Below are 17,774 nucleotides of genomic sequence, written 5' to 3'. Positions count from 1 at the left end.
CATGTCATACCAGGGGTATGCAAGATTACCGGAAGGTCCAAAAAATAATGCATGCATTGGTCTTCCTCTTTGTCTTTTATCTTGTCCACATATTTGTGGAATGTGTTTGTATGCATATGTTTTTAATGTAAAAACGTGGTCCAGTGAGAGAACAAAGAATTGGCGGAACAAAGAATCCGGATTACTGGACAGAACGGATTAGACTACTGTATAACGAGAGTCTACTGTATAACCCCTCATAACTTTTCCCCTCTGGATATTTCAATGTTTGCCAATTAAAGAGTTAAATACAATGGATTATGGTAGTTTAATACAACAGATTATGATAATTAAATACAATAGATTATGGTTATTATATTTTTATGAAATTCAGTTGTTTTATTATTTTAACAATATATCAGTGGGAAAATTCACCTTGAATTGTCTTTTTTTTTTACATGTGTTGTTAGCTTTGGAGCAAATAACTGTCATAAGTCAGAGTATTACAGTATTTGATAAGTAAATATAGTAATGCATAATTACATCACACATGTCGAAAGACAAAGAAAAAGTCAACATAACCAGCAGCATTATCCAAGTCATAATTGACACAACTGTCATAACAAACATATCAATCCATATATTGAATTTCTATTGAAAATAAAATTTTAATAGCTGAATCAACTACCCATTTCCTTACTTTTACCAAGTTACATTTATTTTGTTTTGGCTGCTGGCATCTCGATACTTTTAGTATGTCAAGCATAAGGTTATGATATTTTGTAGCCTAGATGACTGGTGTGAGAGGTTGACTTTCAAAAACTTCTATCAATTATCATGAGTGCCTTTAAAAAATGTTTTCAAATTCAACTTACTGAGTCAACTAATACTGAAGCAGATGGAGTTTCAATTTCTTTATCATAATGCCTGAAATCTAATCGAACAGTGTAGCTTTTTCCTTTTTCCAAGCATGCAGGTGGAAATACAACACCATAACGTTGTCCTAAAAATATCAAGAAATTATTTCTCTCTAATTATGAGCAAGATCAATTAAACATTAAACAATTATTTGAACTTGAGCATTGAACATCTAAAACAAAAGTCGCTTCTAACTTATGAAGTTACTTGAAAATTGAATATTTGGCAAAAAAATTAAAAATTTAACTAGATCCGCCTTCTTCCTTCTCATTTGTTGCAGCCCTGGTTGCAGAATTATGTATATTTCAAGGCATGGAACATTATGCATCATGTATGCAATGTACATCATAATATGTACATTCATCTATGAATTTTAAAGCATAATATCTTTGAAAAACTTTGAAAAGTAGCGATAGAAAATGATAAACATTGTGGGAAAGTGAACACACTTGAAATTATGACCACAGAAAAAGATTGCTACTGTAGGAGGAGTCCCACACCGGGGGTTAGCGGGGGTGAGTATCAAAAAAAAAGGCTTCCGTTCAGTATCAACAATAAATTGTAGGTCCCGGTCTTGTGTGCAGAAAATGACTGTGGTGCAACAAAATGATCAAATGATCAGCTCACAACATGGCTGTGTTATGTTATCATGTGCATCCATATCAAAAAAATTATCCATTAGCTGAATCCGTGTTCGTTAGCCAGGGTACAAAATCGCAAAAAAATTTTCACTGAGGCATTCATTAACTAAAGTAGCACCATATATTCTATGCATATGTATAATAACCACTTAACATATAGGCTTTTGGAAAAAAAAATTGTGTGATATCTACTAGAGGTATCGTGATAAATCTGGTAGCATTGTTTGCGTATTAAAAAAAGGAAGAACAAGAAAGAAAATAAAAGAAAGCAAGAAAAAAAAGAAATAATGAGGGGGAAATACATTAGATAACTAAGTATGCCTACAGTGGATTTCTCTTTTGCCCTCACCCTCCCCATGTGTTCTTTTTCCCTTACATAAAGTCCATAATTAAAAGACCCTATTTTAAAGTAGCCTACAGGTGAAACCAGTCATCAGGAAAGTGTGAAATTTTGTGGAGGACTTCATGAAGTGATGAGAAATTGTTTCAGGGGAAAAAAATTAGTTGCACATGTCGCCACCAGAGGGCGTTTTATTAAGAAATTACACATTTAAACAAACGTTTACAATTTTCAAAATTGTTAAACACTTTTACAATTGTTACTGCAACAAAACATGTTCCACACGATGACCATCATTTTCAGATACCATGTGAAATTGCAAGATGGCATGTTCCACAACTGACTCAAGTGTGTGCAGGAAAATGTTCAGCACGTGGCGTGAAATGCTACCTTTAAGGCCAGGTAAAGTTCTTGGATTGTCATGACTTACCAGACATTTCAAATACCCCCCGAAGCCAAAAATTGTATTGATTAAGGTTCGGGGATCTGAGAGGCCATAGATTAGGGAAGCGCAGGCTGATGACACATTCTTCTATCAAATGTGTTTTAAAAACATTCTTAGTACACACTGCAATGTGAGGAGGAGCTCCATCTCGCATAAAGATTGTGTCTGCAAGGCAGTGACGTGCTTGCAAAGCCGGAACAATTTTGTTCTGTAACAGCAATGCATATCGCTTCCTGGTGATTGAACATGTCACTAGACCTGTAGAACATAACTCCTCGTAGAAGTAGGAACAGAGAATAAATGATGCAGTAAATCCACACCATACCATCACTTTTGGTGAATGCAACGGAACCTCTAAGATAGCATGCAGATTTTCTGGTTCCCGAATTCGGCAGTTGTGAGTATTAACTGCACCATCCAAGTAAAAATTTGCTTCGTCTGTCCAGAGGATATTCCAAGGTTATTCTGAATCAACCTCAGCGCGAGATAAAAACTGTAGTGAGAACCAGAGTCGAGCGTTATAATCATGTGGAAGCAACCGCTGCACAAGTGAAAGTTTGTACGGATAATATTGGAGGATATCCCACATGATCTTATGGACAGTTGAACGTGGCCTATCCAGTGCCAGTGCTACACATCTGAAACTAGTGTTTGCATGAGAATGTGTCTATAGAAACAGGTTTTCTTCCTTTTCCAAAACGAACAGCCAACGATCCTGTGGTTTCAAATTTTGTTATCATACTCCAAAGGTTTTTTAACATTCTTTGGACATTTTCAAATCCTCTTCCAAGTCTGATATTTCTGTAGAGCAATTACTGCGGAATTGCGGTTTTCATAAAACAATTTAACCAAGAAAGCACAATCTCGTAAACTTATCATCATTGTGATCAGCAAACACATTGAGAAACAAGATCTCTGCTAATGTTTCTAGGTTTTACAACAGCTGCTGCATGACATCACATAAATGTACATTTTTTACTACAAGTATTCAAAGTGAAACGCCCTCTGGTGGCGACATGTGCAACTCATCCCCGTGAAACAAATTCCCATCACTTCATGAAGTCCTCTACAAAATTTCACACTTTTCTGATGACTGGTTTTGCCTGTAGGTTACTTTAAAATAGGGTCTTTTAATTATGGACGCCCTGTATATAGCAGAAAGATTGGCTCTGAGAAAGATGCATTATATGTGGGGAAAAATCACTAATAACTAGGAGTATAGAAAGAATAGGGAGGGAAAAAAATTCAGTGCACATAGCGTTACAATGAAAATGATGAGGAAAGAGGTAAAGAAAACACAGAGAATTGGAATGAATTTCCTCCAATTGCGTTTGGACGAGATATTTCACCCGTGATCATAAAGGGGTTAACAAAAATCTTTGAATAGTTTAGGAGCCCTTGTTTGACTTGGGCCTGTTTGTTAAAATGTCACTGACTATGGGAGTAGCATTCATGCACAAGCCCATGAAAGACTATCTCACCCACTTGTTGTGTGTAAATGCTAGCTGGAATTTCAAACTGAAGCCCCTGCTATAACAATCAGGGAATAGCCAGGCTGCTGAGAAACCTGTATAATTGGAATTGAAGCCCTTGCTCCTGTATCATTCTGACTATACATGAACCTTTAGTATTAAATATAAAATAAAGTATGATAAATATAAGGTAAAATTAACCCGCACTTTATCTTAAAAAATGAGATGGCATGAGAGAGAAATTTATGGAACAAATCATTTGAGTTTCCATCATTTCTTATGGGAAGGTTTGATTTGATATGAAAGTGTTTTGGATTATGATTAGGTTTACAGATTGAGTTATGGTCAAGGTTGGTAAAAAAACCGGTTTTTTCGGTTTAAACCATTTTTTTTGTTTTAAATGGTATTAACATTACAAACAATGAAATTTCTGAAAAATCATTCAAACTTCCAATAATTAACTAAAATAAAATGTTTATTAATGTAATTAACACTATTCCCATGCTAATTAATCAATAAATATTTATTACATTTTAACAAAAACCACCTTTTCAAATTTAATTATTTTTTGCTTAACTCAATGGATTATTGTCTGTTTGAAAATTCTTTTAATGTTATTATTAATCATATAATATATAAAGGTTTTTCTCCAGTTACTTTCAGTATACTTAATTAGGAAGCTATTTTGCAAAAAGTAATAAAAATTAGGTGAATATAATGTATTTAATGAAGCATAAATAATGCAGATTAATTAACAATGATTTACGATATACAGGGTGATTATAACTAAGGTTCTGATTTCAAAACACTGTAAAAAAAGAACAATTGTCAGAATGACTTGAAAATTGACATGAATATTCCTAAAAAAATTCAATTTTATTTGATAAAGGGGGAAAAAATACTTAAAAATGTAAAATTAATGACACACCATCCAACATGTGGGAAATTTGCTCGCAGAATGGAAACGATAGCCAGTCATGGCAGAATGATACCTTAATTACAGCATTTCACGATTTCATAATTCATGGAAACATCACAAAAAACGAAGTGATTGAACAAATAACAACTTACTTAAGAAATGTTAAATATGTTGTTCACCGCGTGTTCTGGCTATGAGGTTGAAAGCACAAAAACTCTTGTTCGACAACAGAATCGGAGTATGCCATGGTCATAATGTGGATGTGCTTGCAATTCAGCTTTATTAAACCAAACGTGCCCCCTTTCCCCCGTTCATATTCCTGAGGAACTTCTAACATATAGGGAATGTGCTGGAGATTGCAATTCACCAAAAGTTTGCAATCTGACCACTGTTTATAACATTTTGAGGTACCCCCACAGCCAGAAGTTGCAAGGGTTAAGGTGCATCCTGACAAAATGGCTCTTCAGCAGCTGCTTTGCTGGTATTGCAATGTGCATCTTGATAGAAGTTCTATCCACACACTGATGCTGTGGAAGTGTCGAAATGATGTGGTTGCACAAAATAGATTTATACTGCTGGCCAAGTACAGCATCATCTACTTGCACATTTTGCACTTTTTTCTTTTGCAAAAGAAACTTCCATTGCTTCAGGAGTATCCATGCAAATTTTCAAGTCATTCTGATCAGTACTTATTGTATAGTTTTGGAATCAAATCTTAAATTATAATCACCCCGTATATAGCTGATTATTTTTCATAAATCTGTTACTACTATACAGTAGAACCTTGATTAACTGGGATAAAAACGGTGTGTGTGTGAAAGTATAAAAAAACAACTATTGAATATTAAGACTGGGAGATATACAGTAGGAGATGTGCTACTTCTTATGGGAAAGAAAATGAAAATGTATGTGAGGTAATGTAACCACTAGTACACTAGTCTTTGTCCTTTAAGGACAGCTGGTGTCTTTATTGGATTATAGGACCACCTGCCCCTAGCATGATGGTGTCACTACTGTAGCTGCTTCTTTGTGAAGGGAAAAAGAAACCCTGTGAGATAATACACCACTACATTTAGATGTGTGATGCAATCGTCATTCATGAATTTGCTAAAGATATATAGAGCATCAGAATGTAGCCAAAGGTTAGAAAATGTTGTAAGAATGAGAAATTTTGGCTTTTATATATAACTTTAAATAACTAAGATACTTCATATGAAAAATATATATATATATTTTGGCCACTTTTATGAGACTTTTAAAAAAAAAAACACTTATAAAATCTTATGTCATTTAAAGATATATGATTAGAATGTACCCCAAGGATATAAAATGTGGTAAAAATGGAACATTTTGGCTAATAATGAACCAATATGATATTTTTCAAGGAAAAAAATGATATTTAGGCAACTTTTATTTGATTTTTTGAAAAAAACCAAAGTAGTTTTTAAAAAAAAAACCACTTGGTTAAAACCAAGGTTTAAAACGTGGTTTAAACCAAACAACCCTGGTTATGGTCATGAACCAAAGTTTCACTATGCAAAATTAAAAGTGTATTTGATAAGCTTAATTACAGCATACAAGTGAATTGAAATCTCATTCTGATCAAATGCACTGCAAACTTTTTTGGGCTTTTGCTGTTGTAATTATTTCAAAACACTTCACAAAAACATTACATCAAAAATGTTTTTAATTCTATCTGTTCTATAAAGTATCTAATAAAGGGATAATGGACATACCTGAAGGCAAAGAAACCGTTTTGATATCATCTTGAGGAATGGTATTAGCACATGGCCCAGTTGGATCAACAGGACCAGGCCGCTCTATAATAACTTGAACTTCTTCCCATTGACCAGGCAACTGATGACAGACAATTACAGAGAAAATTTTTTAAATATTAGCAGTGATAACAAGTTGAATAACTTCATCATTATCAAATCAATACTTGCCATAAAAGATTATGAATCTATAGGTTCAACTGCTTTATTGAGAAATGGGCTATTAAAAATCTTTCTATCAATTGGTGTGAAAATTATAAAAAAGAAAACCTAAAAGTGTTTTGATACATGCTTTCCAAAATCAGAATGACTGTGCTTCAAAATATTTGCATGGGGGAATACTTCAAGCAAAACTATATCACTTTTCTGAGAATATCTATTCTCAAGGTTTTATTAGAATAGTTGATAAAAAGTATGGAAAAAATATCATAAACACCACTATACTTTCTATGTACTTGAGCTTGAAATGAAGAAAGGTATGAAGGAACTGCATCACTTGTTTCTATGGCAATGACCACCTTTTAGCCAATGTATTGACGTGTGATTTTATTAAAATACAGCAGATTATCATCAAACTCATTGAGAGAAAAAAAATTGTGTACCAAAAGTATTGCGTAGTGATAATTATGATAATTAAAACAAAACTGTTGTTGAAACTTTCAGAAATTCAAGTGCAGTTTTTGAAATGATTTATATGTGGGTAATGAATGGATCAGAAATGACACTGAAAAGCAATTGAAAAAATAGAAATAATGATCACTAGCTTATGTTTGTGGGATTCTTAATTTTGACCTGCATTGACATTGAACATATGTGTGTTGTTATCATTATAAGTCACATTAAAAATTATGGAAAGCATAGAATATTTTTGCAACAGATTTTGCCTCTCCTCTGTTGAAACTTTTTCCATGTAGTTGTTGAAAATTGTGTCCATGTCATCCATGTCATTCCTATTAGATTTTGTGCCACTCAATAAAAATCTAAAACTAGGATGTCTGTTGGCCTTCAGTTTCATCCTCACATAAATTTAACTCTCTCACATACCAGCAGTGAGCTTTAATACCTGATTAACAATGCGTATACTGGTTGATTCTGGATGACTGACAATGTTTTTCATTGAAAACTGGATAGGAAAGACAATTTTTTATTTATTTCAACTGTTTCATTTAATAATATGCTTCTAATCACTGTTGATGATATAGTTAAATTCCCGAACAAAGACTATATGAACAATCAAGTATTTTCTCTATAAAATATTGAAGACAATACAGAAGTACAGTAAATGATACAACATACAACGTGACTATCTATGAAAGCCATAATTATCACAGATATCATTTAGAAAAATTGAAAGACAGTGATAATATGACGATGGACAACAGCATGGCAGCATCACCAGATGAGTATATATAGCGACCACAGAATATCGTTGTGTTGTCAACCGGCGCCGACATGTCAGGCAACAATGCTTGGACATCGATGGAGGGTGCTATGGTAGACTGTGATGCTGTTGCAGAGGTTGAATAGCCCACAAGAGATCTGCAGATGGATAATCATTGGAGAGTAGCGTGTGCCCACTTCGCCAATGCCTTTAGTGCAAATGAGTTTGGCTTTGCGTGCAGCATGTGCGACCACTTATGGTTTAAACATGATTTGAAGAAGGTTAAACTAGACATCGCACTGTACTGGCAGAGGCATTCCTAGATGATATGGTCTCTGAGTTTGTTGCATGCAGCAAGTATACTAGAAGTCTTGATGGTGGGCGGCTGTCCATACTGAGTAGATCGAATGACTTAAGGACCCTCTGAGACCAGATAACCTGCCACCGTCGGACACCATCACTACTAAGTTGATATCACCCAGGTTGCCATTAATGCAGCTGAGGTGCTTGTAGCATGACGGTCAAGAGATTGATAATGAAATTACATATTAATACCAAACACATGAATCATTTGAAATCATTCCCAGCACTATCATCAAAGAAGATAGCAGATGAGTCCAATCAATTGAATAAAAAAATGAAGTGGGAGGTGGTGAAATAAATATCTCTTGGGGTCTCAACTCACAGTTTTCAGCTAACAAATAAAATAAGGATATCATGCAATGAAAGTTTTACCTGATATATGACATTCTCTACATGAAACCACATCTTTGCAGCATAAAAAAAAAAAATTATTTTTAAACATTTTCACACAGTCTTTATCATAACCAAAGATTTCAGCATTACATTTTACAAAGCCTCTCAAATTAAATAAAGCTCTTGCAGAACATGCATGCACATAAATGTATTATTTAATTGAGTATGAATACACTCAAACCTGATTTTTTCAAAAGGAATATGGCTCTCTTGAAACAGTAAACAGCAAACTTGGTTTACATAAAAATCTTAATAATCAGTCCTCGAATGTTTGTAACAATGAAATTTGACATCTTTACTATATAGGATATTTATCATTTTTATCATCTACTCAAAAAAAAAAAAATTATTTTGTCAAACTCATCTTCCTGACAATTTAAAAAGTATTTAGTTTGGAAAAACTCATGCTAACATTCAATCTCACTTAAAAACCTGTACAAAAATGTTTGATCAGTTTTTAGCACAAGTTTAAAAAATTAATAAGAACTCTGCTTCTGTACCATTTAAAAAATTATTTTCCTTAATCCAGGAGAACTCGCTGCATGAGATTTTTTCTCACGTCATGAAATATTTTACTTCCCACTCAAAGCTAAGAAAAGTCAGTTTCCACTCTTGCCTCGATAATCAGTGCACTTCAAGTGACCATAAGGATTAGTTTTTGACGTACTGTCAACGAATGTGAGAGTTTTTCTCCAAGCAAAATTTCTTATGAACTTGCAAACCTAGAGAGTTCTCCTGGGTCGATCAATTTATGTGACTCATTGAGTTTATTGTTCATTTATTTTCGGGGATCAAAATGTTTCACATGCCTGAAAAAGTTTGAGGAGTAAATAATATCTATGGCCACTTTGTTGACTAAAATAACTGTAATAAATAATTCACATATAAACAATTCATGAGTAACTTGTTTTTTTCTTCTTTTTTTAGGAGGAAAATTTTAAACAATATACATATATCTCTCCAGTAAAACTTCTCATATCTAGACCAACCAAAATAATTTTTACACATGCATATTCAAACACATTTCTACTGTAGAGTCTCCCCACTGAGGAGTTGGCCCACCAATCCCTCTGCGAGATATACAAAAGAAGAAAGAAATGCCAAATGCTGCTGTTCAGATAAAGAAATAAACTCTATGCTCATGTTTAATTAGCCCACCTGTGCAAAAAATATCAGTGGTGTGACAAAAATGATAGAATGATCAAATGCATATACAAGAACACATGCAATAACAGTGTTCACTAAAAGTCAATTACCAAAAAATAGTGCAAACAATTTGTTAGCTAATTTTATTTGCCTATAGTTTTGTCTATTTTTTCCTTTACGTGAATTTGCAGAAATGAAAAAAAAAACATGTTCTGCATCTTTTAACTCTTTATTAGCTCTAACATCCTTCATTTTAGCCTTCAGAAATATTTACTTGTAACCACAATTTTTGATATTCAAAATGGGTTCGGTCTCCAGTATTTTGAATAAGTTCTACTGTAATAGTTTGACCTATTTTAAACAGAAATGTTTAAACATTTTCAACCAAAAAAAACAAAACAAAAAAAACACTGACTTTCCGGTCAATGAAAATAGTCTAGCAAAATGATACAGTGTCATTTCGGTTAACAAGCAATTCACATACTGAGCAAAAATTTTGAACAAATTTTGACTTGGTTAATGAGCAATAATTTGAATTACCAGCAAAAATTTTTGCTTTGTTTATTTTCATGTTATCACTACTGAACTGATGGTTTTTTTGCTTCTGTTCACACATACTGTGGAATTGTGGGTAATATTCTCCCCTACAGTTCCCGATCACCATGTCCCACTCAAAAAATGAACACACATGCAAGCATGACTGTTTACGATACAAAACTAGACGTAGCATTGTGTCAAGTGTGTACACTCGAAGTTTTTCGAAATTGTGTAAGAAAATTGTGGGCTAATTGCATCATTTAATGTGACTTTGAGGGGCTATCTCATGAATAGGAACATTTGTTGAAGAGATTGTGTCTTTGGGAAAGGCTATGGAACTGGAGGTGCATGAGGATGACATTCAGGAACTAGTGGTAGAACATGGCCAGGAGTTGACAGTAGACGAATTGATTGATCTCCATCGTACCCAACAGCAAGAGCTTATGGAGGGTAATTGCATCCAAGGAGGAGAAGTCCCTGATTTTCCAAATGAAGTTAGAAAGATGTATAGAAGGTGGGAATCTGTGCAAAATTTTGTGAAAAAAAGAACTTCACAAATAAACCTGTAGCAAAACACACAATGAATCTGTTCAATGACAATGCAATTTCCCAATTTTTCTGAGAAATCCTTGAAAGGAGGCAAAAGCAAGTGTCATTGGATAGTTTCTTTTTCAAAGTCACACAAAAAGAATAAGTTTATAGATAACAGTGAGCCCATAAATCATCCTAAATAGTAGTCCTCTATCTCGTCATTTAGGACATTGGATCACAACCAGGGGCCCTGGGATATTCCAAGGGGGCCACGGATGAAAATCTTGCAAAAGAGGAGCCATGGCTGCTGATAAGGGGGCCCACAAAGAAATTTATGAAAAGAGTGACCAAAAAAATTTAATTTCAAACAAAATGCATAGAATATCTTTTCACAATTTTTCCTCCTATTTAAATAATATTAACATGAGCAAGGAAATAGAAAAGTGTTGCATGTAATCTCTGTAGTTTTACAACTTGGGATGGCAGTAGGCCCTGACTCAAACTACAGAAGAGGCTTCAGTAAAATGGAGCAACTGTAAAGACAGGAAATTGTATGTGCTCGAAGACTTTTCATTTAAAGAAGGCTGCCATTAAGAAGGCAGACAAAGATTTGTTGACTTGACATTCTTTTGAGTTCTGGTTATAGTGATAGTAGTAAATGTAATCCAAGAAGTAGAGAGGTGAAAAATGAAAGTTTGTCAAAAAAATACATCGTTTTCAAGCAATTACAGACAGATAGCCAGCCATCTAGCTTAGCACAAAGCTATCCTTAGCCAATCATTGAATAGTCTGTTGTGGGGTCAGAAAATTGAATAAAGAATGGTTGCTCTGGGGCATTTTTTTATGGCTTTTGAGAGAGGTGCCAATCTATCACCTCTGCTGAAAAGAAATATGTTATGCTGCTGAAAAATAATAGGATTATACCACTGTTCTTTAGGGATATTTGTTATAACCTTTCCCCTCCACTCGATGCTGAGGCTAGCCAATATGGTTCTTAAGCAGAGCCATAAATACAAATAAATGGGAAAAAATTAATTTAGACCTTTGATTGTGGTTAGCAGGATATTTCAACACCTACCATAGAATCGGAGTAGTTAGAAGAAGCTTAAAATTTAAAAAGTATCCGAAATTTTAAAGTTTCACGAAAATAAGCATGTAATGATTTTTTTTTGTATGTTTATCCAATTTGCCATAAGCTTGTGTTACATCATCATAAGATTTCAAGACAAACAAATGTATATACAGGATGCATAGGTAACAGGGTGTATGGAATTTTACTGGTGAACCATTGATCCTAGAGGCATACTTCTCAGCTAGAAAAAGTATCCAAATAAAATGCAGTATTCAGATATATCATTCATGTTGTGAAGGATTGTGAAGTTATTAAAATAAAAATGCTAATTTTTTTATACGGACACCCAGTGCTCAAGAACCCAATTAAAAAGTTGTTGCTTTGTCTCTCCTGATGCCAAAAAAATCCACATTTTTAAATACAATATTTACTAAGACATTTGAATTTGAAAAACAGAGAAAAGTTTGAAAAAACAATGTTAAATATTGATAAATGTTTTACTCGCATTTTTAAAGCTGTTTTCCCCAACTTTCCTTCATTATTTAAATCTCTTTTTTTTCTCCATTTTCTCCATTATTAACCTCTTGAACTGCAATTTATTTATGGGCAGCACTGCTCAGACATACAATTTCATGGCGAGCTGGACTGATAATTTCAGTTCAAGGGGTTAAATATCACAAAAATTCAATTTGCTTTAAGCACATGTTAAACTTTGTGATATAAAAACCATACATATATGAGAAAAAATAGCCATGAAATTTAATTTTTTAAAACTATATTGCTGTATAACTTAAGACACTGTAATTGGCATGAAATAACTGTTGTTTTAATTTCAGATGTTTGCATGCTATTCCTTTCAATATAACAGGAAAAATATAATTTTAAACATATTTAACCAGTCAAGTGGTTATGACGGGTTCAATGGTTACATATGCACACTGTATATTAAATATAGTACAGACTGTTATGTGAAATATTGTGTTGTGTTTAAGACAACTCGCACATTGCTTCATTTGCCTGCAAGAGAGTGGCCACATTATGAACAGAAAGCCACTTGAAGGTAGCTTGTTATCCAACAAGATATCAGATTTTCACTGTATCAAAATTAAAGTTAGCAAACCAATATAATTTTCTTATTTGAAAATCTGATTATTAATATTTCCTGATGGGCTTGAAATCCTGATAATGAATCATTACATGTTGACAAATTAATTAAACTAATTTTTTTCCAAATGTAGGTTTTATCATTGCGTACATGATTTCTCTGGAATGAATGGTTCAAACAAATATTCTAAAATTTTTCACACTTATTTTAGTTTATTTTTTTAATTTGTGAGCCTATATCCTTAACATATATATATATATCATAATTGAAAATGATGTGAAAGGTTGTACTTCTAACTTTCAATTGTGACTCAATTGTGTGGCTACTTTCTCACACATTACTAATTTTATCTGCTTGAAGAGAATAAAAGTAATAAAACTGTGTGCTACCACTTTTGAGATTTTTATCATTATAAGAAGGCATATTTTGAAAGCTACAACTGATGATTCTGAATAAAACTATAAATATTCACCTCCAAAAAAAAACTAATTTGTAAATAATACAAATTTTATCCACAATAGTAACTTTATGACATTGTGCCATCTTCAAGCGCAAAGTTTACATTGATTGAAGATAATTTATTCTATTTTTTTGCTCTTTCATTATTTTCATTAATTAAAAGTTAATTTAATTAAATTTGAACATATTTACACTTCTAAAGATATTTGAATAACTATCTTCTAACAAAAAAGTGTGGAAGAGGGGATAAGAAATTAATCACGGTTGCAATGGGGGCCACAGGAATGAGAAATGGTTGAAAGTGGGCCATGGGCAAGAAAGGGTTTCGAGTAGGTTAATTTGCAAACGTTACTGTATTGTATGTTTATTTATTTAGGGCATTATTATATTATTTACAGGGTCAGCGAGAAATAAGTTTCCCACTTCAGAGATGTTTGGAGTGTGTTTTACTGCTCCAAATTAGACAAAATTTGTACAACAAATTATTCAAAATGTCATTTATTTAAAAAAAAATCAATCAATAGGTGGCTCTAAAGCATACACATGAATATTGACTATGCTTACACACATAAATGTTTAATATAAAGCACTAAAACTGCTCAATATGTAATATAAATAAAATATAAAGTGCTGCTCAGACACATGCTAAACTTGGGCAAAAACTGCTAGAATCATGCACATGAACTAAGACTCTTATGCATTATTTAAAATTTTTAATAACATTACTAAAAAAGAAAAAAAGTATATTTTCAAACCAACATGATCATCACCAGTACAAGTCATAAGTCATTCATTCAAAGCAAATTTTTGTTCAAAAGAGTGAAACATGTGAAAAAAATCTATAAACTATAAATTTATATTTAAAGCAAAACCTAATTTATGACTTACCTGAGGTTCATAACGAATAACTATATCATATTCAAGTGATTGAGGGACATCTGTCACATCAAATTGCAAATGAGAACCTTCAAAAACTCTCATGTATCCCAGACCTGTCCAAGTTGAATCGCGGTCTGGAAATGGCTCTCTCACAAGAACCTGACAATCCTAGGAGTAAACATGAAGGAATTTATTCTGAAAACGATGATAAAAAACTTAAAAGGACAGACAGGTAATTTTTCATAGAATGGTATGAAAGCATATCCAGGTAATTTTCTCTCACAAGAAATTAAAAACTTTGATTCCTATACTTACAGGTGTTCCTTTTGCTAATTCTGCTTCATAAACCATGTAATCAAGGTTACCAGCAAAGAATCCAGATTCAGGTTCATCACACCGTCTACCATTAATGTGGCCACGGCATCGACACTGACCAGTGATGACATCACAGTTATTGTCATAAGAACCACCTGGATCACAGTCACATGCTTTGCAGCCTTCCTCATCTGAGCTCAAACCCCAATATTCTGGCTAGAATAAAAATTTCATGAGCGTTTTAGCAAACAGTAATACACAAAATAATGTGTTTCAAGGTATTCATGTCAATCACCTGAAATTGGAATCCTCTACTCCTACTAACACAATAATGAACCAATGATATAGGAAAATAAGAATGACAACCATGAATGAAGGAAAGATACTTTCCAGATGTCATTGCCAAGGTGAACTTAGAACAGAGACTCTGCTGGTCTTCGCCAAGAATAGAGTTTGGGTCCTTTTACAATCTGGCCAAGTGTGAAACATAACCACACATGTTAACAAACACACTATGCTAATACACTATGGGAGACACCAGTTTACTTTTCTTTTAACACCCAAAGTAGCATGACATGCTAAAGTAGAGACTAAACAATGAATACTAATGCATAATCTATACAGACATACTGTTTTTGTTGCGCAACAATGAGTCAAGATTTGGTAACCAGCTCAAGTAGGATCCCGGTAAGCATAATAGTGATTATATATGTATATATATATATATATATATATATCCTTTGCAGACGGAACCCATAGTGTGTTGAAATGTGCTAGGATTTGCAGCTTTCCTTGATATTAGACTTTATCATTGGTTTTTTATTATGTTAATCACCAGGAATCACATAAAATTCAAAATGAAAATAATTTATGCTAATATGTCAGTGTATTCATACACTGTTTTCCTCATATAATATATTGATATTAATAATAATACAAAAATCTTCATAACTGGAAGCTTAGACAGAACAGAGCGTTGCAATGGAGCTTTGTTATGATATCTTTTTTGATTGAAATGATTAAAAAGGTGATTTACCAAACACTGGTTACAATCTCTCCCAACAACATTTCTTTTACAAACACATTCACCAGTATAAATATTGCATCCTTGATTTCCTACTGTTCCATTGATGTTGCATGTGCAAGCTGAAATTTTAAAAAAAGTAAAAAAAGCTATTAAAATTCAAAAATCATTCTTACTGAATTAATGTGCTTCAAAATTGAAGCAGAAAAATTATGATTTAATGTATAATTTTTGGAATGAATGTGTGTGTGTGTGTGGTTATAAAAAAAATTCTACCTAATAAAAAAATTGTCATAATATAAAAAAAAAAAATCACCAACTGCAGTGACTTATAATAGAATTTGCCTACCTTAGTTTCCACACAGGTTCAATATCCGATATGGAGAACAGACAACAAAATATCTGTCATTAGTTGATCTAAAAAAATTTGTTTAATTAGAAATATCAAAATACTTACATTCACATCCATCAGGATTTTCAGTTTGAAAGTTCCAAAAGCCATTTTTACATCTATCACAGCGTCGGCCTTCAACATTTTTTTTACAGTGACAACGACCAGCAACTAGACCAGAAACACCATCGTTTCTAGAATCACATATACCATCATCTAATGAACCTCTTGGATCACAGTCACAGGCTAATAAAAAGAAATCCAATGAGTAAAATATTTTTGAAATGAAAAATCTAATTATGAATAAAAATATGTGTTTTATACATAATACATTCCTTATTACAAATACTGCAAAAATCCTGTATAGTGATAATATCTATTATGATAATTGCCTATATAATGATATTATTCTCCAGTCCTGTCACACTTCAATGTAGTCAATATAGTGTTATTACATTCCATCTATAATGATATATTCTGTAGAATACTACTTTCCTACAGTACCTTAAGCATTGTTGCATAAGAATTTCACTGTATATATATGAACAGGGTGCATATATAACAGCTGACATTTTAATTTATTGGCAAACTGTTGATGTTAGAGGCATACTTCATATTAAAAAAAAGTATCCAAATAATGTGTGGACCTCAAATACATCGTTCATTTTGCAAGGGGTTGTATAGATATTTTAATATATAAAATTAATGAGGATGCCCAATTTTTATAATGATGCCCAGTGCTTAAAAACATAATTAAAAATTTGTTTCTATGTCTCTTTTGAGGCAAAAAAATACACATTTCTATGTGTAATATTTGCTGCGATATTCAAATTCAAAATAGAGACAAATTAGAAAAAAAAACAGCATAACCTAACGGAAAATGGTATTTCCCCTCATTTATGCTGTTCCCCCCCCCCCACAATTTTTCTCAATTTTTTTTGAATTCAAATATCTCAGCAAATATTGCACTTAGAAATAGGGATTTTCTTTCATTGGCCTCAAGAGTGACAGGGTTAACTTTTAATTGGGTTAATTCGACAGTTAACTTTTTATTTGGGTTTTTGAGCTCAGGGTACCCACATAGAAAGTTAATTTTTTTTATTTTAAATGAATATACAACCCCTTGCAATATGAATGATGGATCTGAGGCCTGCACGTTAGTTGGACACTTTTTCTAATTGGAAGTATTCCTCTAGGATCAAGGGCTTGACAGTAAATTGTGGTGGTTGCTGATAACTATGCACCACCATCACCACAGTAGTGGTCAGCTGAAGTTGGTTTACTGTGGTGCCCAACTTCAAGGCACGAAGGCAAGCCGATCTCCCCTTTAAAAAGTCTCATCACAGAGTGCAACAGACCTACAAACAGTACAAATGTAATTCAACCATAACACATCACTCACTTCACTTCTGAAATACAGATGGCCGCACTGAAAAGTCAAGCACAACACTGCATACGCACTCAGATTGTAAGGTACACACACATTTACACTTCCAGCACAACTCACTAGGTAGTAAATCGTCCATAGATGGTGATAGACCTGAGTTGTGCTCAGTTTGAAAGAAAAAGAAAAAAATGTTAGCTATGCACTCTATCAAGGATGTAATGGGGGGGGGGGGAAGTTTGGTGGTCTTGCCCCCCCCCAAAAAAAATGTGAGAAAATGACTGAAAAAGGGGAAAAGATGGTCA

The 17,774-nt window shown here is 33.3% G+C and overlaps 1 protein-coding gene across 5 annotated transcripts in view; it reads right to left on the bottom strand.

The window, feature by feature from the left end:
* LanB1 (laminin subunit beta-1) overlaps positions 1–17,774 on the bottom strand; it is a 169,827-nt gene that overhangs the window by 64,600 nt on the left and 87,453 nt on the right. For 3 of the 5 annotated variants that reach the window (XM_089239264.1, XM_089239265.1, XM_089239268.1), the window contains 7 exons: positions 16,152–16,331; positions 15,707–15,816; positions 14,671–14,886; positions 14,365–14,523; positions 8,606–8,638; positions 6,451–6,571; positions 855–982 (listed from right to left, as the gene is read on the bottom strand). In XM_089239264.1, the coding sequence (XP_089095390.1) occupies positions 855–982; positions 6,451–6,571; positions 8,606–8,638; positions 14,365–14,523; positions 14,671–14,886; positions 15,707–15,816; positions 16,152–16,331 (947 nt within the window). The remainder of the gene's footprint in view (positions 1–854; positions 983–6,450; positions 6,572–8,605; positions 8,639–14,364; positions 14,524–14,670; positions 14,887–15,706; positions 15,817–16,151; positions 16,332–17,774) is intronic. The other 2 variants (XM_089239267.1, XM_089239266.1) reach the window with 1 other exon arrangement.

The sequence above is a fragment of the Pholcus phalangioides genome, unplaced genomic scaffold, assembly GCF_987345545.1.
Source record: "Pholcus phalangioides strain wild (caught in Gottingen) unplaced genomic scaffold, Ppha-v1.0 ptg000011l_1, whole genome shotgun sequence".
Lineage (NCBI taxonomy): Eukaryota > Metazoa > Arthropoda > Arachnida > Araneae > Pholcidae > Pholcus > Pholcus phalangioides.
The sequence above is the reverse complement of the archived record's forward strand: the minus strand, read 5'-3'. Positions and strand labels throughout refer to the sequence as shown.